Raw genomic sequence first — 20,747 nt, 5'->3', positions numbered from 1 at the left:
TTAGTGCACTACCATTGAATTGAAGCACAACAAATGGGGCACAGCTTGTTGGCCAACGTGACACCTCTCTGAAGACCTGATAAATGAAGTAAAAGTTATGAATGCTAGCGGGATCGTGAGCCTGGTCGTGAGGGGGTCGGTAAGGCCAGGAGGCCGCCTGACAGCAGGGCAGCCCCCCCACCCATCCCCACTGACCTCAGCGGTGTCCGAAAGGCTGGCCTGAATCGTGTGTGACCTGTCCCCTGACCCCTGTGAAGGTGGAGGAGGGTTGTTTTAGTGCCACATCAAGGGGGGTGCTGGAGAAATTATGGCTTGACCACGCAAAAGGTTCCCACCATGAAGATGTGGAGGAGTCCACCCTGTGGAGCACGTGCTTGTTAACAGTAAACATGTGACGAGTGAGGGAGGCAGTGTGAGGGAATTTCATTAGTGGTACTAGTTGTTAGTGCTGAGAACATCAAAAAAACAATAACAAATATGGAGGCCGTGTTGTTTTCACGTTTCTTTATTAGTCAAATATATCTCTTTGTTTGCTGTGCTATCAGCAATTTTCAAAGCTACATTTTATTCCATGCTTTTAAGTGTTTTTACATACATTATGTAGCATGAATGTTTGCTATAATGCACTTACAGGTGACGTTTGAAAGAAAATGTTAATCTACGTGGTATTATCTCATAAACAAAAGGCACATTTAACAGTACTTTTCAGGATTAGAACATCATGTATATCGATGACAAAAATAGGCGATATGTCATTTTCAATACGAGAGAGAAAGAAGAGAATGTGCTTCATTTCAGCAATGTTCACATGTAAACATTTCAACGGGTGCACTTGAAGCAGAGGATCGTTTTAAGAAGTGTGCAGGTGGCAGTTCAGAAGTAAGACTCGTTGATACGAACAAAGTGCGGAACTTTATAAAAGCGTCGTATAGCTTTGTTGCCCGTGACGAGAACAATAAAACGTTGTTAAAAAACTTACTACTTATACCACGGTATGAAAAGACCATCTTGAATAAACAGTATAGAACACAGTTTGTCAAAGCATATAAACATCGTTTCGAGTTGACCGCTGCAATTAGACTCCTGATAAATGATTCAGTCACGTGTCGTAACGTTCTTTTTTTTTTTTGTACACACGTACAGTAGACGTAATCGTATGAGATACAATTAGCATAAAGCGTCATTTTAAAGGTGCATAGCTGTACACCAACAACTGTTTTTATTCACCTTGAGTGCCATAGTAAAAGCTTCATCATTTTGTAGGAGGCAACAGTTTGTATATGATGCATAGTATTGTAACATACTCAAAGCTCTTTGCATCTGTACACAGACAAGAGAATTAGTCAAGCATTAAACTGGTCCTGGCATTGGTACGTTTTAACTATACTTATACTATACATATACTTGGCTTACTTGCACATAACCCGCACATTTTCTGTATTTAAGGCGCATACACTCTCCACCTCAGTGTGTCTAATATACTGGAATGAATCATGTAAAAGCATGTATACAACTTAATAGAAACAATCTGAATTGTGTTAGTTAATAGATGCATCTTTTAAAACTGTAGGTTATTTCCTTTTTAAAGGCAAAAATAATTCAATGTCAGAGTAGATTTTGATGTACGAATAGAGTGATGACTTGAGATACGAGTTACAAGACTGATGGGTTTGTTGACATACCAACTGTCATTCAGCTGATTTAAAATGAAATAAAAGAGATGGCCATTTCAAATCGAAGCTAAACATAAAACAATTGTCAGCAGCCACACAACTTTGCCTTTAAGTTTGCTAGCTTAATGCTAACATATAATGTGAAACGCCACTGACGGGCTAATCAAAAACATCTATGGATGTGACGTGTCAGAACCATTCAAGGAATTAATATTGACATTTTAAACATGTGGAACAATTCATGTGAATAGGTAATATAAAAATCTATTTGGTCTATATTTTTTATCCTCTGTGACGACAAATTAGCATTAGCATGGCGTACTTCATGTCGATCCGTGTATGTCTGTACTGCCTCTAGGTGGCCAAAGCATGAACACCAGAAGGAGCAGCACAAATATCCATTGAATTGGAGCAAAGTGTGACAAAAACGGTTTCATTCTTATATTCAAGTCTTGGACTGAATCTTATACATTGTATTTAATTATGTGTTTATGTATCCAATTTTATGAAGTGCAATATTACAGAGTGCTATTTGTATTGTATTTTTTTCATTAAAAAAAATACATTCCAATATTTTGGGGAAGGGTCTGGTGGTGTTTTTTTTTTTTTTTTTTTAAATTAATGGCATTTATTTTGAGGTGTAAAGATGATTTGGGATGTGAACATTCTGAGTTACAAGCATGGTCACTGAATGAATTAAAATTGTATCTCAAGGCATCACTGTGGATGACTGGGCAATTCATTAGAGGTAAGAGCAAAGGATCAAGAGGATGGAGATTTAAAAAAGAAAGGTTGAGGTTAAAAACTACATCTTTTTTTAATTACCGTCATTTAATTAATTATTTCATTATTTTATTTATCATTTATGGGGAATTCATTAGAGGTAAGAGCAAAAGAAAGGTTGAGGTTAAAAAATATTTTTTTATTACCACCATTTAATTAATTAATTAATTAAATTATTATTTATGGGGTATTTATTAGAGGTAAGAGCAAAAGAAAGGATGAGGTTAAAAAACACATCTTTTTTTTAAATTACCATTAGAAGTGGGCAATGATTCCACACCTGGACCCAAGATGCTTGTATTATTTACACAACCCTTTACTCTGTACATGACCTTACTTTACGAGAATAAAGTAGGACAACTATATATTTATAAATTTAAAAAAAAAAAAAAAGTGAGGTGAAAACAAAGGCATGAAATGTTGTCAGGTTATATCAAAGTGAATCCAGAGACACCCTGAAAAGCCCTAAAAATATGGCTGTGGTCTCGTGGTTAGTGTTTGTCATTTCACTTGAGACGAAAAGACTCTGATGTGTAAACTTCAGAAGACTAGTAGAGATATAACATCTGTCACTCCAAACATTTGTTGAGTTGTCGGTCCTTCAAGCGTCTTCGGCCGCCGGCTGTGGTTTGGAACTTCACAACATTTGGCGCCGCATGGGTTCTCACTTAGCGTCATTGTATATGTCTAATCGATTTCAAAGCCTTGTGCATTCTCAATGGCGATGTTAAGTTTCTCCCTCAGTTCCTCGAAGGACTCGTAAGGTGGAAGATCCAAGCGGTTAAAGCTTGATTTAAAAAAAAGAGAGAGAGAGAGAGAGAGGATCCAAAATTAATCATAATTGGAGTCCAGAGGGAGTTTGCGTGTTCTACCCGTGCTTGCGTAGGTTTCCTTCCTCTAACGGCATGCTCCAAACCACATTTTTTTCCTTTTATCACATTAAAGAAATGTGATAAAAAATAAAAATAAAAAAAACTCACGTTGCAAGTGTTAAATGAGTCCACTAGAGGACGCCAACATACTGTTAATGTCGGAGTATGCAACAGAGTCAAACAAGCATACGAGTGAAAGCATTTCGTTGGCTCATTACTACTGTGATAAGCGTGTCTTGGATAACAAGGTTCTCAACACCAATCCATACAGTAAATGGTGTTTCATGGCTTAAAAAAAAAAAAAAAAAAAAAAAAAACAGTTCCGTTCCAAAAGGGTCTAATTATCGACCTGCTTCAAGGAACGGCTAAGATTACTCACCATGTGTGTGCTCGGGGCAGTTTGTCACGGGTTCCCCACAGCTCAATGGTGAACCGCTGTGGCCCATTAGAGCCTAGAAAGATCATTAAATAGCAGACAAACATGAGTGACTCCAGGTGTGCCCAACATGTGAAAGAACAATTCCCAGAAAGACGGAAAACTCATCAACTCAAAATGCTGTATGTTATTGATCTAGCTCACCATAGAGTTCCGCAAAACCGTTCATTGGGACACGGGAGGTTCCCGTCACAAACTGCAAGAGACGAATTCTTTTTTCGGCATCCATCAGCAGTACTGCCTATAAAAAGACGGAAGAACAATAATGAAGCTCTTCTCAAAGACACAATAAAACATTCACACAGTCCCTTAAGAGATGCGCTTTTTTAAATAAGAAAAATAGCAGTCTTTCTAAAAACAGTGACATTCACTAATTAAATAGTCAATGCGGAATGAAACAGATTTTGCTTCAATTAAATGGACACTGCTGCTTTTTTTAAAAATTGAATTCAAATAGAAATCACAGTGAAGTAAAAGGCAGTTTTCAAGGCGCAAATTCTGCAAAATGGGGGGGGGGGCAAAATCTTTTCGGTCTGTAGCATTGTTTTTAATAATATATATTTTATTTATATAGCTATTTGAATTCACATTTAACATTTTTATAAAATAGTCAGTGCTCAAGTACATTCTTTGAGTTATCTTATTTAACTATTTTCTTCCCTCTGTATTTTGCTTAAGTTTGGTTTTTAAATGATTTTTCCTTTGTCGTATTTTTCCTTGAAATATTGGATTTAATTTTAGTTTTATGTGTTGCAGATTGTCTTATCTTGTGTATCAAATGTGCTACACTGTGAATAAAGGGGCCTTGCCTTAACAACTCAAGTCCACATGTCTCGTGGCTCCAGGCATGGAATGTTACTTACTTTCCAGAACCAGTGGATAACTGCGTGGTCGGCGTTGTAGCCACTCTTGTACTTGGTGTTTTGTCTCCAGTCGTTCACGTCCACATCCCCCAGACCACACATTAGCAACTGTGGGACGAGAAACCAAGCAGCAAATTCATTAGTCATGAAATAAACTAGAGACTCAAAGACGGACAGAAAACTCACCTCAAGCTCGTTCTCGTCAAAGATCTTAATCACATCTTGAGGGATCAACTCAAAGAATCCCTGGAAATAAAAGCATGCAAACATTTCCACTCAAACGTTGAAATCTTAAACAGTGGAAGTTTTTTTCTGACAATGAAAAGTGTCATTACATCCTTGAAGGCGGTCATCTGCTTCTGTATTCGGTTTACAAAGCGCCACTGCATCACAAGACTGTTGATCGGAAAATGTGTACAATGAAAAATGTATCAATAACAAACAAAAATGTTGTAATTGGTTGATTAGATATATTTTTTAGTTACTTACTGGATGTATTCCTTCTTGTTTTCATTAGTGACGACAATCTCTGCGCCATTGGGCTTTAGCTCGTGCTGGTGAGTCTGGTGAGGACAAACGGGATATAAGTAACAGAGGAAATGAATAAGAATATAATCTTGGTAAAAAGCCAAACATATCACATAGAACCGACCTGTCCAAAGAGTTCCTCATCAATGGTGAACATCAAGTCCAAGTCAGTTGGATCATTCTCCAAAATCCATTTGAGTGAATTAAAATATTCACTGTCCTGATTTAGTCAGCGTAAAAAAAAAAAAAACAACAGGTCATTTGTAAGATTGAAGGAACTCATCAATCACCATAAGAGAATGTAAATGTAGAGACTTCTTGAATATGTACACTTACGACAGACTCCATGTCCTGCAGAGTGATGGATTTCTGCAGCATCATCTTGTAGAAAGGCCGAATGAAGAAAGCTTGATGTACAACGACAACATTATTTTATCAGCGATCCTACAGTACAGAACTTCACTGCTCACAAAAAGACAGCTGTGTTTCATCCTGAAATTTCACCTGAGAATTGTTTTTTTTGTGAGTACTAAAGTGAACAAAGACTCACCATCAAGCAATTTTCCATGCCAGACTGCCATGCCCGCTACACGGCCAATGCACTTGAAATAAGTCAGGTGGTCCTCATTACACAGACCCGAGTTGGGATTAATCTGCAGTGTATAGTTGTCCCTAAAAAAAAAACAATCACAGCAGAATGGATGCTACTTAAAGGCATGCTATTCTTTTCAATGGCCTGCCTTGTTGCTTTTTCATGTGTTTAAACAGAGATAATAACACACACAATTTAATGATGTTCTCCAACACTCACGTTGCAGAATATTCAAAGAGTCCGTAGTAGGGGTTGAACATCTCCTTCGACATGAGGAAGAACCACTCCCGGGCCAAGCCTCCGTAGTCCAAACCCTTTTCTCCCTCAAACTCCACCCACAGCTTTGCTTTCAACAAGTCCGCCCGCTTCACGACGAGGATTTGCCGGTACGAGTCCTCCAGCACTGCGTTTCGTCTTACCTTTATGCTAAATTTATTTGGTATGTTGACCTACCAAAGGTGATGCAGATGTGTTATGATTCCTTCGCAGAAATCACATCAACAGGTTGCTCAGCAGAGATTGACAACACTTACTGGTTTCTCCAGCTTCTTGCGGAAGTAGTCATACTTTTGTTTATAATCTCTGGAATAAGGCACTGCCTGTGACCAAGCATAGATGCAACCAATCAATCCATAACTCCGTTTTCAATGATGCCCAGAGACGCAATTAATACTTACTGGTCCAGTTATTGCTGAGGTTTGTAATCTAGGATCATCCCACTGTGTGATCTTCGTGTCTAAGAAATACAGACAGAAGATGTTTAGTTCACGAAATCTAGACATACATATATCTATGATCAGGTGAGTCGCTCACTGTGATCAATGTAGAATATCCTCCCGTCCGTATGGACTCTCTCCTCCCAACCAGGCTGGGGACAATAAAAATGTTAACAAAAACTCACACTAACGTAAAACAAGGCATTCAATAAATCTATTGTATAGACTTACTGGTAATGGGCCAAGATCAGAAGGGTCAAGTGATGCTCTCCTTCTCACATGAACAGGAGTCGTAAGCCTGGGATCTTTCTGATTAGGAGCAAACAAACTTGTGTCACTCAAATGGGGAAATCTAACAACTTGCGCGCAAGATCGTATATCTTTAATTCTCACCCAGGTAGTCGTCTTTGTGTTGTGGTCAATGAAAAAGGGTCTTCCATTGGGAGCACTGCGGACTTCCCAACCAGCTGGCATGGAGCCTGATTCAGATGCAGCTTCCGGGCTGGGAGTGTACTGGGGAGATGGTTGAAGGGTCGCAGACTGGAAGGATGGTGTACTAGCACTATTTCGTGAAGCCGCAGGGGTTGAATTTGTTCTCTGTCGGAAAAAAATAGAACATTTAAAGAGATCTTATAGCAGGACTGTATGCTTTTTGTATTTTATTAAAGAGCCTGTAAAGCGACCAAAAATATCCGTATCTTGTAAATTGGACAAAAAACGAAGAGTATTATTAGCATGCCTGTCAATAGCCAAAGTGAAAAAGGGTTTTAACGCAACATCCCAAAAATTCAGTACTAAATTGTTGTCAGCCTCACACTTACCTAAGAAAAATATATTTAGAAACAAATGACTTCTTAAAAATAAAAAACATGAGTCGTACATGCAAGGCGGGTCGTATCCATGAGGTGGTTCGGGTATTGTGGTTGATATAATAGCGTCTTCCTTTAGTGTCCCTCTTCTCCTCCCATCCTGTAGGCAGCGCCGCAGAGGTCTGAACCGGCTATTGAATAACATGAAAATAAATAACTGTGATTACTACAGAAATCATTTAAGTACTGTATAATTAAAGTAACAAAAATGTATTTGGAGTTTGACACGCCAGAGTTTGAGAATGCTTAAAGAAATCAGTCTAAGAATGAGGAAAACTGAAATAGTGACAAACACTTTGATGCTATATCTCCACAATCGAGTACGACACATTCCAGCAAATGTCTTTTAACGGATAGTGTAAATCCCTGAATTCACTTAACAGGTGGGGTGGACACTGCGCAAAAAACCCCTAAAATTTCGACATAAAGTTGGGTTGGCAAATCTCAGGAAATGAGTTCATAAAAGGAGGAAATACCACTGAATTAACAGGAAGCTCCTCTGATGTTGACAAGTGAACAGTTCTTGCGCGAACGGAATGGCTCGAATTACATGCATGATCCTGCAAGCAGAGAGAAGAGGACGCATTAATGACAAGACTTGCCCATTAGTGTCGATACTACATCATGGCTCTACTTGGGTTTTGTAATCGCTTTATCGCTTTCCTAAATACTATTGTGAGAAATCATTCATATAATACGTGTCTTCACATAAATGCATTTTCATTAATTATTCATGTTAAAAGCAGTTCTTGGTTTTTAAAAGCTTGGCTAATCCTGTTTTAGAGCAATGTGGAAAAGACATGACTCACCACCTGGTGCTCACGAGTTGTGCCCCCTTGACTATAAAGGTTTCTCAGCTCCTCAACCAACATCTGTGCCTCCGGGGGATTCGGAGGTGGAGGCAACGTGACCTGGTTGGCCTGGCTCAAATTGACATCATCTTCTCGAAAAACCTCCCATTCCTACGGCAATAGGACAGTTGCTTGTCAAGCACACATTGAAATCAGACAAAACACCCAGAAAACTCAATCTGGGTTCATCAAATTCAAATTGACATTGCAGTGTTTACTGTAAAATGCAATTTTCTTATCGCCATAAACTGCAATTTGCTGTAGAAAAATCATTTTGGTTGGACATTAGACGTTTTAATATACTCTATGTGTACTCCATCCATCCATCCATCCATCCATCCATCCATCCATCCATCCATCCATCCATCCATCCATCCATCCATCCATCCATCCATCCATCCATCCATCCATCCATCCATCCATCCATCCATCCATCCATCCATCCATCCATCCATCCATCCATCCATCCATCCATCCATCCATCCATCCATCCATCCATCCATCCATCCATCCATCCATCCATCCATCCATCCATCCATCCATCCATCCATCCATCCATCCATCCATCCATCCATCCATCCATCCATACCATGCCAACCAAGTTAAGTGCCTAAAAAGCGCAGTGCACACGTTTACATATTATTACATAAAACATAAAAAGTTGACATCATAAAGCCACAGATTTGTTTGCATAATTGTTGTCATTCTGAGTTATAATCATGTCACATCATACTAAAGTAAGAAAATACCTCATCTCGTGCAGTGGTCTCATCAGGGTCTGAGATCTGTCTGCGTGTAATATAACTCTGCGCCCTCTGCCTTGCAGTGTTTTGTCGCCTTGTGTCTGCATTATTGTCACTGTTTAGGGGAGACACAAATGCACTTTGATGCTACGGGCCCAGAACCAGAAATATTACAAAATTGTGTCTTAACTGTAAGGCTGGTGGCCTCCACTGTGTGGTCCTGCTCTCGTGGTGGACATAGAAGGTTCTTCCCAGGTTATCCTGACGCTCCTCCCAGCCAGGCGGCAGAACAGGTGTCTGCTCACTCTGCATGGGGCCTGACATGTCCTGAGATTCCAAAAACTCCCATGGAGGCTGCAAAAAAAATAAAAACTACACTGTTATGACTGTTTTTTCTTCAAAATTCTTATTGTTTTCGCTGTACACTTTTCTGCAGTAAAATCGGAATTTACTAATAGGGTGAAAACTCCACTAAATGTCACGAATATCAGAGATTTTCAGAAATCCTTATTTATAGTTTTTTACAGTATACAGGCAATCAGAATTTAAAGTGTAGCACCACGTTGTGCCACAAGAGCACTGTGGTCTACTGGAAAAGATGCAGTGTCATTTTAGGAGAGCCCCAACTACGGGGATCGTAAACTCCTTGATAGTCATCGGTCGACATTTATTAACAAATGCGGAGGAATGTTCAGCCTCTGCGCACAAAGTTCAGCATATCGGATCCATGACACCTATTCTCTTCACATGTATATTGATTAATTAAAATTCATGCCCATATTTAGATACAAATAATATAAAGGTACGTATATGGCAGACTTACATCTGTGTTGTCGTTCTGATCTGTTGGTTCTTCAGCTGAATCAGAGTTTCTCGGCATGTATGTCATTTTGAGTCGCAGATGGCCCTTAACTCTGGACTTGTGACTGCACAAAAACATTTTAAAAATGTCGTTCATTTTGTTTTCAATACATATGCCAATTATTGGAATGCACAATAGAAAATTAAACGCTTAAATGGATGTGAAGTGACACCAACCTTCTGGGATGAAGCAGAAAATCCTTGAATGTATATGGCCTTCCATATGATGAATTATTTGTCTAAGGATAAAAAAAATGAATAAACAACAAAACAAAAATGTTAAATACATTTTAATATTCAAAGCAAGGTTAAGCACTATACCACATATTAATTATTTCCTATTTACTCAGTGAACGTCACTTGTACATGTAAGGGTTCATTTGTGAACATTTTGTTTAACATAAAACAAATGGAGTAATGTGCCATAAACATTTTGGTCTGTGTTTCCATAACTGGTGACAATGATGCAGAACAGAGGCAACGCTAAGGGCGTCCATATTTACATGGTGGTAAGCGGAGGTCTGTGCTTGGGCACTAAACCAGATCACATGCAGTGGCCATGAACAACACAACACAACACAACGAACAAAGGACTTGCTGCTGCTCTTGGCCAATAACTTACTGGTATCTGACTGAGAGGAATATCCACCTGTCCCAGAAAGTCATCACGCGTCTGACGAGAGAAATGGAGACAAAAACACATCAATCGTGCACAAACCAAATAATTACAGCATTTTACGCAAGCATACATTCAAGGGTCTGACGGCAATATACAGTGTTTACATGAACAAATACAGATTGGGGAATCCTTCAAGTGAAAACACTTCAGTCAACATATGTATACGTATATATTTTTTTTTATGTGTGGAACCTGCAGGGTCTAATTACACTGTCGAATTGCATTGTCATCAGGCCTGTACTGGAAAATAACAATCAAGATAGTCAAGGCAGCAGCATTCTTATGTGATGATCAACGAAATAGAAAGTCAGGTGCCAAAATATCACGGCGTGTGTTATCACTGTCAAACTGCCATGCCACGTTTGTGTACATGTTTACTCCCTCTTGAATATGAGTAAGCCGGAAAACTACTAAAAGGCGTCAATTATGACTGTAGTCCATAGTCCAAATAAAGTTGATGTTGATTGTCATAATAATGTGAGTAATTTTTATATGGGTTGCATATTGCTTATCATCAATGGATTTGACTTTTACACAATTGTAAAAAGTGTATACAGGAAACTGTTTGTTTTAAACAAGGCAAATTACTGTATCTTGTTTTATCTAAGAACTGCGGTTACCTTTCTGGTAAAAGTCAGATTCAAAAGATCAGAGGTCAAATTGTACAAATGATCTTGATTCTAATTGGGAAAATTATCCAGTCAATAAAATGTCAGAGCTGTATTTCATAAAGAGTTACAGGCCAACAATGATGGCAATCCCAGCTGGCGGAAAAAATATTGTCACCGTTAATCAAGAATGAACATGAACAATGGTTAAAAAAAAAAAAAAATCCCCCAAAAGTATGTCAGAAAATTGATGGGCGCACTCAATTTTGAGGTTTGTAGCAGAGTCTTAACACAGTGGGGCATCCATGAAGCAAATAACCCTAAGTGATATTCATCTCCACTTGGCAACATTAAACTATGTGACAGGTGGAGCGCATAGCTTGTGAAAGTGAAACCTCAACTTCTGACAAGCTAATGTTATTGAAGCGGCAGTACTACAAAGTGTCAAAAATGAAGCCGGCCTGATCAGGTGATTCAAAAGCACCAAAACAACACACTATCTGTGTTGGCTAATAAATAACTAGGACAAAACAAGTCACCCCTCTGTTGCTGTTTTATATGTTTATATTTTATAGCAAGGTGGGGCTTGGAAAATTACCGGGCTTTGTTTTTCTTGGGCTGAATTGTTAAAACAACACTAACGGGAATGTGAATCTGGGAGAGGACAAAGTTGAACTTGGAAATGGAGACAACCACCAACCGCCAACAAAAATGGCGGCAGGTGCATCGCACCACTTAGCTTGTCAAACGAATCTATCGTGGCATTTAGGTCAAGTTGAACGTAGCAGATGTTCGAGTTATTTGTCATCGCTGGACATTTTACACGCCATCTAAGCACACTATGATGTGAAAGCGGGCACTGGAACTCTGACTCACAACTTGCGGCCCAAATAGCAAAAGTTGTCTAGTATATTTTAGGCTTTCTTATGTCACTTTTGCTCAGTTGTTCATTAACTCATAACATCATCAATATGCTGATAACAGTTGGCCTAAGAGTCAAAGGCACTTTCACTCATCTTTTACACCCTGCTAACCTGATTGTGAAATAAACACATGATGTAGGAGTGTATGGGCCTGGCTCTAAACTTTCCACTCTTAATGCGGAGTAAATTGCAAGCTGATTTATGCTTTAATCATTACTAAAGTTAGGAAAAAAACATCAGATAAGTAAATTGAAATTGGCATTTTCATTCATTTGTTTGTAGTGATGCTTGATTAAGGAAAATGATTGATGGAGACAATACAGAGGAACCTAAACTATAAACATTGCGTGGCGAGCTCAGAGGCGACAACAAAAATTGCAGTCTTAACATCTTTCAAACTACGCAGGGAATTTGTTTCCAATATCTGAGTGGCAGCCAGTCAAGCGGCACATTTGAATCCATCTGACAGACAGGTATGTTTACATACCTTCACTCAGTGCAATTGTGGTTTGCAACAGAGTTGGCAACAAAGTGGATAATGGGTTTCGCTGTTACGTTTTTAATGTCTATTTGTGAGCAAACATACGAAAATGTTGAAGTGAGGTTATTACTATTATTGTCATTTATTTCTTGATAGGAAATGGTGATTCAATTGGACGACGCACATGGGAGAAGAGATTGAGTATACATAGCCGGGGTTATTCGTGTTCTTGATAATCATCCAATCTGCCGAAATATTTTTTTTTTTATCTTATTCAAGGAAAAACCTCAGTGATTCTGGACAGAATTAAAAGCATCAAATTTCAGGTGACAAATTAGTCATGATCATAACACACAACCCTCACAACACAGCAAAACACCTCTGAGAGATTTTTCTAATTGATACACGTTGAATCTGCAGACTCTTACTTGACAAGCTGCTAAATGCAGGAGGGACACCCGATACTTCACAAACACGGTATGGAAGGGGCACCCCACAGAGTAGCGAGCACACCGTGCTTTTACTGAGAAAGGCTTACGCTCTCACCCTGCCAAGTTTGACACCCGCCAATACCAGCCCACCCCATTTCCAGACATGGTTGGCGTAACTCTGGTATCATGCTGTTAAATTTGAATCCACGGGACTGAGCCGTGCTACAGAGCACCAGACTATCTGGAGTCACACAAAGTATTTCAGAAGCACTTTATTTATATATCAGCAAGGGGCAGTGCTTTTCTCACCACTAATATTAGCTTGGGTAAATACTTAGGGCGATTACTCATGGTGCAAAGAGAATAATGGTATATTGTAAGTGATATAAAACTGAGGCTTGTCCCTCAACATCCCTTCCCTCGTGGATATTGAGCTTACTGTCGGTATCAAACTTTTAGGGGTAAAAGCAGTGGAGTGTCATGAACGGAATAACCCTGTTATATTAGAAGCTAATGAAGAAATAAACATTCTCGCTTGCGCAGTGTTTTGCTGATGCATAAATGACGAAAGCAACTTGCTTGAATCTTCTTCAACCGGTTAGACCACAACATACGCAAACGGAAACCTTTGTTAATCTTAAAACAAAAGTACAAAGAAGCTAATTGTCTTTGAAGTTGGGAAGAAATATTAGAATTTCCACTTCAGGGTGGATTGGATTACGTCGAGCAACGACACTCACCTCAGCACTTTGACTTGAGTTTTTTGTGCTATTGCTTCCTTTGCAGCTTGCGTCTGCATCGTTCGGTAAGCTCGGCAACGTAGTCGGGCCGCACGGAGACAGATGAATATGTACGTGTGGCGAGCACGTACTACCGAGTTTGGTGTTTGAAACGTGACATGAAATGCCCGTGTTTGCATAGGGCACCTCCAGGGAAAAGCTCCGTTGTATGGCACGATGACAATTGTTTTTCTCCAACTTTTCGTGTCCTTTTGCTAAGAGTTTTTCCTCTGACGGTTTCACCGAGGAGAACAAACAAGCTGAGGTACTACGGTAGAGTTTTTTCTTGGGGTCGCGTGGAGTCTCAGGCTCCGCAAGGAAGGAGGGAGCATCGGGACATTCGGCTTTGACTCCACACAATGATGGTCTTTGATGGGCAAAGTGTAGCAGAACGCTTCTTGAGCGATGATGAGATTTATCGTTCGACGGTGACTGCTCCATCACATCGTTGCCGCCCTCCACTTTGCATTTAGGTTTGTCTTGGAGAGGAATATTAAAGTGGACCATATGTTTGGTGTCCCGACATTCAGGTGCAGGGTCTCCCTTGAGACAATGTTGGCTACTTGTAGATGTGGCCGACTCTTTACAAGTCATTTCCTCTTCATCCCGTGAGGAATCAGCGGCAGGTGTCTGGAGAGGAGCTCTCGTTCCAAAGAAAGCAGGAAGAGCGATTAGGTTTACCGGAGATGCGGGTGGCGTGCTGCAGGGGCTTTTGGGGAAAATAACCAAGGAGGAACAACGTCTCAAGGGAACTTTGGACTTGCAGCAGAGAACACTCTTCTCTTGAGTGGTCCTGTGTTTTTCTGGAGTCTCTGGCTCAAAGATGCTGTTGCTACTCCAGTATCCGGCATCGCTGGCCATACTGCTGCTACACGAACCCCCATCAGAGCTGGCAATCGCTCCCGTTTCACTACTCGCGGGATCTCCTTCCCCTACGGTGCAATCCAGGTCCCCGCTGAGCGTGCCGCAGGGCTGTAGTGCTATCTGCACGACGCTTTTTTGACTACATCCTTTTGCGTTAACCCTCGGAATCAATACCGAAGAATATCGTTGTAAATTTCCATAGTCAGGTGACGGCGAAGTCACCTTGAAGTGTAGAGAACTGTGCGCCAGACTCTCTGCGAGGCTATCAGCTGACAAAATAACTCCACTCTCCTCACCATGGCTGCTGAGGCACTCTGACAGAGGGTCGGTGTGGCTTCTCCTTGACGCAAAGTCCAAACGGAGCCGGTGTGCCATTCGTTTAACTCTCTAACCCCTGCAGTACTTTGGAGTGCGGCATGATAAAAGTTGGCGGTCGGGCAAAAAAGTAAAGCAAAGCAACTGCTCCGCTCTTTGCGATCACAATCATTAGTGGGTGTACATAGCCAAAATAGCTCTGGGGACATCCTACATTCCACTCCAGGCTGATCTCAACTCTTCGTCAGAGGAGGTCAGTGGTTCTCTTTGGAGACATGACCCAAACACACAACCTTTGAAACAAAAGTTCAATTCCAGGGGTTAAATTATTTTTAAAGGGCAGATACACAAATCTGATTAATAACCTAAACCTTTCGGCTCATTAAGTTGCTCCGGGTTTCCAGCCTGTTCGCCGTCTCAAAGATTCCGTCTTGTCCGGTCGCCTCGCTCGAGTAGAACAGCCGAGACCAAAAATCAACCCGGTATCCTTCTGTGCTGCATCTTAAACCGAAGCACTGGTAAACTGTTACATCTGCCTGTGCCCTCTCACTCAAGACTCTACTTCCTGCTGCGGCTAGCCTTCTAATCTTTCTGCCGCTCCGTGCCCCCACAAATATTTTTACCCGCCGCTATTGAATTTCAGGAAATCAAGGGGAATGAATCTAAATAACTCTCTTGAAATTCAGAGTGGTTAACAAAATCACATGTCCAAAATGTTTGGTCGCTGTCAATAAATGATTCTTCACTTGTCTGACTTTACTGGCCGTTGTAAATCTGTAACATTATCTCACCCTCAACAGAAAAGAGCAAGGGCGACCTGATTTGACTGTGGCATAAGTGCTGTTATACGATACCTCATGTAACCCGCTTGTACTGGTCTGATTTCCTTACACTGCTGTCGCTGTTTATTAATGGTGGGCTATTGTGAACCAGGTTGTGCTATTTAAATTGCCATGTTCTAAACCTTGTGACTGGCTATTAATTGATGGACTGAAGAATGGGTGACGCGTGTGTATTTATGTCCAGTCATATGTGATAGGACAATGAACCGCTCCGCCTCTGAGGTAATATCACGTCTATAGTGGCCTTATTTTAAAGCAGGGAAAAGGATCATCATTACGTTTTGATATTGACTACGAAAAAGCACTAGGACACCTTGGGCAGCACATGGACCTTACATTCCAATGCCATACAATAATGGGCAGCTTTTAAGATATGATGTTATAGAATCGAATGGTGGTATTAGTAGGCAAAAGGTCAAGCTCTGGCTATCATTTGAAAAAAATAAAAAACCTTCTTCACATTCTATTCCTGTTAGTGACATTTCACAGTTGACCAATCAGTGGAAGGAATGATTCTAGCTCCACCTAACACTAACTTACAGTACTGTTCCATGCCAAGTCAGAAAGGGTGATGAAAGGCAGGATTGTAAATCTCCACCATTTTCATGACTCTCACAACTTTGGACAATGGGAACACAAAACAATGCATACTGCACTCAAATGACCAGAAACATACTGTTTTTTTGGAAACTTGGACATGGGCAGATATTGCAGTTATTAGATCAAGAAAGTTTTTACTTGCCTTAATTTCTAATGATAGAGGAGAATGGACAAACTCTTGAGTTTCTTTGGGCAGGACACTACTGCCAGCTCAATTTGAGCTGGGAAAGACCCTAGGCGTTCTGGTCAGGAACCTTCTTTGTTCATGATTTGCAAACTTTGTATTCGTGCTGTTTATTGTACACGATACACTCCATTTCAGAAGTTGTCTTTGTCTAATTTTGCTAACAAAGTTTGAAATCAATCAAACAATTAATTAATTAATTATGCACAGATCACCATCAATTATCTGAATACATATACAAATCCTAATTTGTAGAACTGATTGTTGAAAATAGCAAAAGGGAATAGCTCACAGGCACTATTTGTTCAGTCACCCCTTGTTTTTGTTCTAAAATGAAACAAGATGTCTGTTACAGGAATTTCAGCTAAGTACTTCCACGCAGATGTCCACAATGGCAGTTCCTCTAGACAACATTATGTTGCTAGCATCAAATAAGGAATGTTAAACATTTAGAGGAAGTTTAACAGCCACCATGAAAGCAATATTTAAATCAAACAATACATTTTCGGCTCATAATTTTAATCTCCAATCTCTTTGCATGAGCTTCTTTGGCTGCAAAACACAAGAAGCCTTTGGATGTGTTTTATGATAAACTCGTCCCAGGCAATAACTAATAATCTATAAATGAAGATTCCTATCAGCTGGATTCAATAGCCTATGTGACATTTTTTCATACACCTTTAGGCAACAGGACGCTTTTAGGAGAGATTTACCCATATTTACAGTTTGAGAAAATAAAGTGTTGCGTTTCTCAAACACTGCTGTACATGATGGCAAAATAAGGGCCGCTTAATCTTTAACAGGCAGTCAAACCTACTTTACCTCATCAGTCTTGGCCTCTTCTCCCTAAACAAAACATACTACCCGCAACCATAAAATTGGACACTATCCAGCACTGATATTGTTGTTACAATTAGCTGAATTTCAAAATTTTCCTTTGTAACAATCTCTTAAGTCTCAGAAAAACCTCCATAATAGTCAATGTGTTGCAAGGCGCAACACCGCAACTAACTATCCACTCAGGCATGATTCTCAAAGTTTGGTCAATGACCCAATTCCAGCACAATGCCGAAGTCAAGAATACAAACTCAAAGGTCAGCAGAAGAATGTCAAGCAGGTGCGTAAAGCTTCCAGACATTAGATACGTCACAATGAGCTCGACAACAGGCACATACGAAGCAGATATAGAAGGACAACTTTATGTAACATTCCAGACGCAACATTCCAAACGCAACTCGTTTTACATTGCAAATAGGCGTAACGCTTACCAGACGGTTTTCGTCAAACACCTCCAGCAAGAGGCGGTGCTTCCTGGGATGGACCTAAAATATGAAGGAAAGGATAACAACGTAATGATTAGCTGTGTGCAATAAAATGACATATTGAGAAAGGCCAGAAGTTTAAACTTAAGTAATTCTGGTTCATTGTATGTTCATGAAAGCAGGGTGGCGTTGCGGTTAGCATTAGCACGTCATCAAGTGTTGAAGTTGCATGTTCTCCAGCTTCATCCCACATTCTGAAAACATGCCTGTTTAAGTTTATTGAAGACACTTAATTGTCCACAGATGTTACTGTGAGCGTGAACGCTTGTTTGTCTATATGTGCAAAAGTTGACTGGGATAGGTTCCAGCTAATCGGCAACCCTAATTCGCATAAGTGGTTAACGAAAATCACGTATTGTGTTTATGATATACAGGACACACACTTACTCTAAAATAGAATTCCTCGTTCCATTTTGGATCCAGTGACTTCAGGTGACGGGAGATGGAACAAAAAACAAAAACATGAGGACAGACAGTACATACCACCATGGTAGCACATGAACTGTCGATATGCGTTCTCTGTCACCTTTTTGATTGTTTTAGTTTGGTGAATTGCTATTTCCCCACTGGAAGGATCATAGAGAGTCAGTCTAGTGTACGGATCACTGCAAAAGAAACAACATATTTTTAAATGCAATCATGAAGTCAACATTAATCTGCATACGACAGTTGTGTGCATTTGCTCTACGGCGGTTGTTGCCCAACCGTGACCAAAGAAACATTAGCATCATGGTTAATGGCGCGGCTACTTTTTACTTCACGCAAAAAGGACTGTAACTGGTGTCTCATAATGATTTGGGTCAATGACCCATATTAATACCACATTCATTCGAATATTGTCCATTAGTCTTAGACCAATGCATTAGTAATGCATAACCAGGCTGGTGATACATTACAGTTTTACCAATGAATGCACATATATTTCTGGGAAACAGCGGTACAAATCAGTATCAAGTATTGTGGTAAAATACACCAATATAAATACTAGATCGGAAACTGGTTCTTTTCGCAGAAAAAAAAGTAGCTTGTAACTGTTACACATTAACCTTCATCGTGCTCAGAAGAACCAAAAGCATTTCAAAGGTCAAAGAGCGTCAAGAAATATGAAATAACACCAATCTTTGTTACGCATAGCAAAATAGCTTTCTGTGTCTTAATGTCATAATAATAATAATAATATCCGACTTACCTCGCCCCAAGGATATCTTTTTTGGCTAGGCGAAGCCCAGCAATAACCTCTATTTTAAGGACTCTGGCTTCACCCTAAAATAAATAACAACAACAACATTATGTATGCAATATTTCTATATTTTACATTTTGTTTGAAGGAATCAAAGTCAGAGTCTCTGTTGCCGCGGCACAGTGAAGGTCCTTTTCAAACTGTGCTGCACCCTCATGGATCATCCTACTCCATAGATCTCTCTTGAGGGCTGCCTCCTCCCACGTGTTTGGATTGATGTGACACTTTTAAGTGGGTTTTGATATTTTCCTTGTATCGCTTTTTCTGTCCCACTTGAATGTGATATCCTTCCTTCAATTGGCCAGACAGAATTTGTTTGGGAAGGCATGCTGACAACATGACCTGTCCATCATAGCTGGTGCCGAACAATGGTTGCGGTAATACTGGCAATGTTGGCCTCCATCAGGACAGTTTGCCTATCCTTCCAATCAATCGTCAGGATCTTGCAAAGATCCTGGTCCAGGGCTTTAAGGTGTCTGCTGTAGGTGGTCCAGCTATCAAGCATAGTGGGCACAACCACTGCTCGGTAGACCGGGAGTTTCATCTCAACCTGGATGTCTCGGTTCTCTCTTTCTCAGCCTGGCAAAAGCTACACTGGCAAAAGCTACATTTTCCAGGAGGCTACTATAGTGGGTGACAAGTGGGAACTCATTGGGCCAACTAATATTACTAGTGCAGCAAGCAACTTACTTGTCAAATCTAACGTCATACGGGTAGGCCTAAAGTAGTTTAAAAATGACTGACAAGACCTTTACTTGCACCATAGTCATTCTAGTGTGCTGAAGTATCTTATTTGCAGTGGTGGAGGGTAAATCACACTACTACACTGCTTAGTTTTTTTTTCAGTAACGTGTACTTTATTCAAGTATTTTGTGACTTTCTACTACTTTCTACTTCAGTTCACTATGTAAAATGTCCTATCCTCAGGGAGTAGAGCTAAATGCTGAAAACAACCTGTGACTTCCATCACGTAGAAAGTTGTGAAAGCGTCTTCTGACGTCACGTGTTGATGACGTGTACGAGAATGACGGGATTTAGCAATGACTGATAAGAACGAGTTGAGCCCAAAACAGGAAGCCTCCTTTCTCCGGAGATAAATCAATCGATGACGTGTACGAGAATGACGATTTTTCGCAATGATTAACAAGAAAGATGTGATTTGAGCCCAAAACAGGAAGTGTACTTTCTCCGGAGATAAATAACTCTCGAGCTCAACATACTGAAAAATAAAAACTCTCTTTGAAAACGAGCCGCGTCAACTTTTTAAGCAGACTTGTCAACAAAAAGTCAGTTGCAAGTGAAAAGCAAGCATTCATTCGGTGTTGGCGCTAATTGGCGAGACATTAGCAGTCAATCGTTAGCAAGCTAGCGAGAAGGAGGTCTGGTCACGTGAACCGAGTTCAACAGCGCCAAAATCTGTTGAGACTTTTTTTTTTCTTTTACCTCCGCGTCGTTCCACTGTCCTCGGATCTCTGGCGAAAGTGCGGCCATGATATCCCAAAACTTTCGCCTCCCGGAGGAAGAGAGCAGGTAAACAGCACTTGTTATGAATCTCAAGGTTTGTAGTTCCTACAGCTGGGATGATTCCCTCCGTATGTTTACGCGAGGAAGTGCGACATGGCGGTCACTCCCACCTATCCATCCCTCTCCACCTCCCCGCCTTCGCTTCCTCCCCCCTCTTCTTTTGCCTCC

At 40.4% G+C, this 20,747-nt stretch overlaps 1 protein-coding gene across 3 annotated transcripts; it reads right to left on the bottom strand.

Annotated features, from left to right (window-relative positions):
- Positions 1–489: 489 nt before the first annotated feature.
- Positions 490–20,694, bottom strand: nedd4a (NEDD4 E3 ubiquitin protein ligase a). 3 transcript variants are annotated; one of them, XM_049717177.2, is made up of 29 exons: positions 20,499–20,694; positions 19,005–19,078; positions 18,342–18,420; positions 18,203–18,241; positions 17,762–17,815; positions 10,410–10,460; positions 9,965–10,026; positions 9,750–9,852; positions 9,117–9,280; positions 8,933–9,041; positions 8,142–8,294; positions 7,809–7,892; positions 7,344–7,463; positions 6,857–7,060; positions 6,695–6,772; positions 6,561–6,615; positions 6,425–6,483; positions 6,281–6,346; positions 5,967–6,196; positions 5,706–5,827; positions 5,492–5,562; positions 5,280–5,375; positions 5,117–5,190; positions 4,963–5,023; positions 4,814–4,873; positions 4,628–4,735; positions 3,909–4,005; positions 3,708–3,780; positions 490–3,243 (listed from the first exon to the last, which is right to left on the bottom strand). In XM_049717177.2, the coding sequence occupies exons 1-29, from the start codon at positions 20,544–20,546 to the stop codon at positions 3,144–3,146; spliced, it is 2,694 nt and encodes an 897-aa protein (XP_049573134.1). In that variant the 5' UTR covers positions 20,547–20,694; the 3' UTR covers positions 490–3,143. The 3 variants fall into 3 exon arrangements, with proteins under 3 accessions (XP_049573134.1, XP_049573133.1, XP_049573132.1); XM_049717176.2 differs by lacking the exons at positions 17,762–17,815; positions 18,203–18,241; positions 18,342–18,420; positions 19,005–19,078; positions 20,499–20,694 and adding an exon at positions 13,650–16,320 and having other exon boundaries at positions 8,145–8,294; XM_049717175.2 differs by lacking the exons at positions 17,762–17,815; positions 18,203–18,241; positions 18,342–18,420; positions 19,005–19,078; positions 20,499–20,694 and adding an exon at positions 13,650–16,313.
- Positions 20,695–20,747: the final 53 nt, after the last annotated feature.

Source organism: Syngnathus scovelli, chromosome 4 (assembly GCF_024217435.2).
Source record: "Syngnathus scovelli strain Florida chromosome 4, RoL_Ssco_1.2, whole genome shotgun sequence".
NCBI classification, from domain to species: domain Eukaryota; kingdom Metazoa; phylum Chordata; class Actinopteri; order Syngnathiformes; family Syngnathidae; genus Syngnathus; species Syngnathus scovelli.
This window is presented reverse-complemented; position numbering and strand designations above follow the sequence as displayed.

Bases quoted from the DNA above. Each gene is read 5' to 3' on its own strand.
- nedd4a (XM_049717175.2), bottom strand. From the start codon at position 14,927: ATGGCACACCGGCTCCGTTTGGACTTTGCGTCAAGGAGAAGCCACACC. The intron at 7,893-8,141 runs GTGAGTCATGTC...CTCTGCTTGCAG, and splicing joins CAACTCGTGAGCACCAGGTG to GATCATGCATGTAATTCGAG. The intron at 6,773-6,856 runs GTGAGAATTAAA...GCTCCTAATCAG, and splicing joins ACACAAAGACGACTACCTGG to AAAGATCCCAGGCTTACGAC.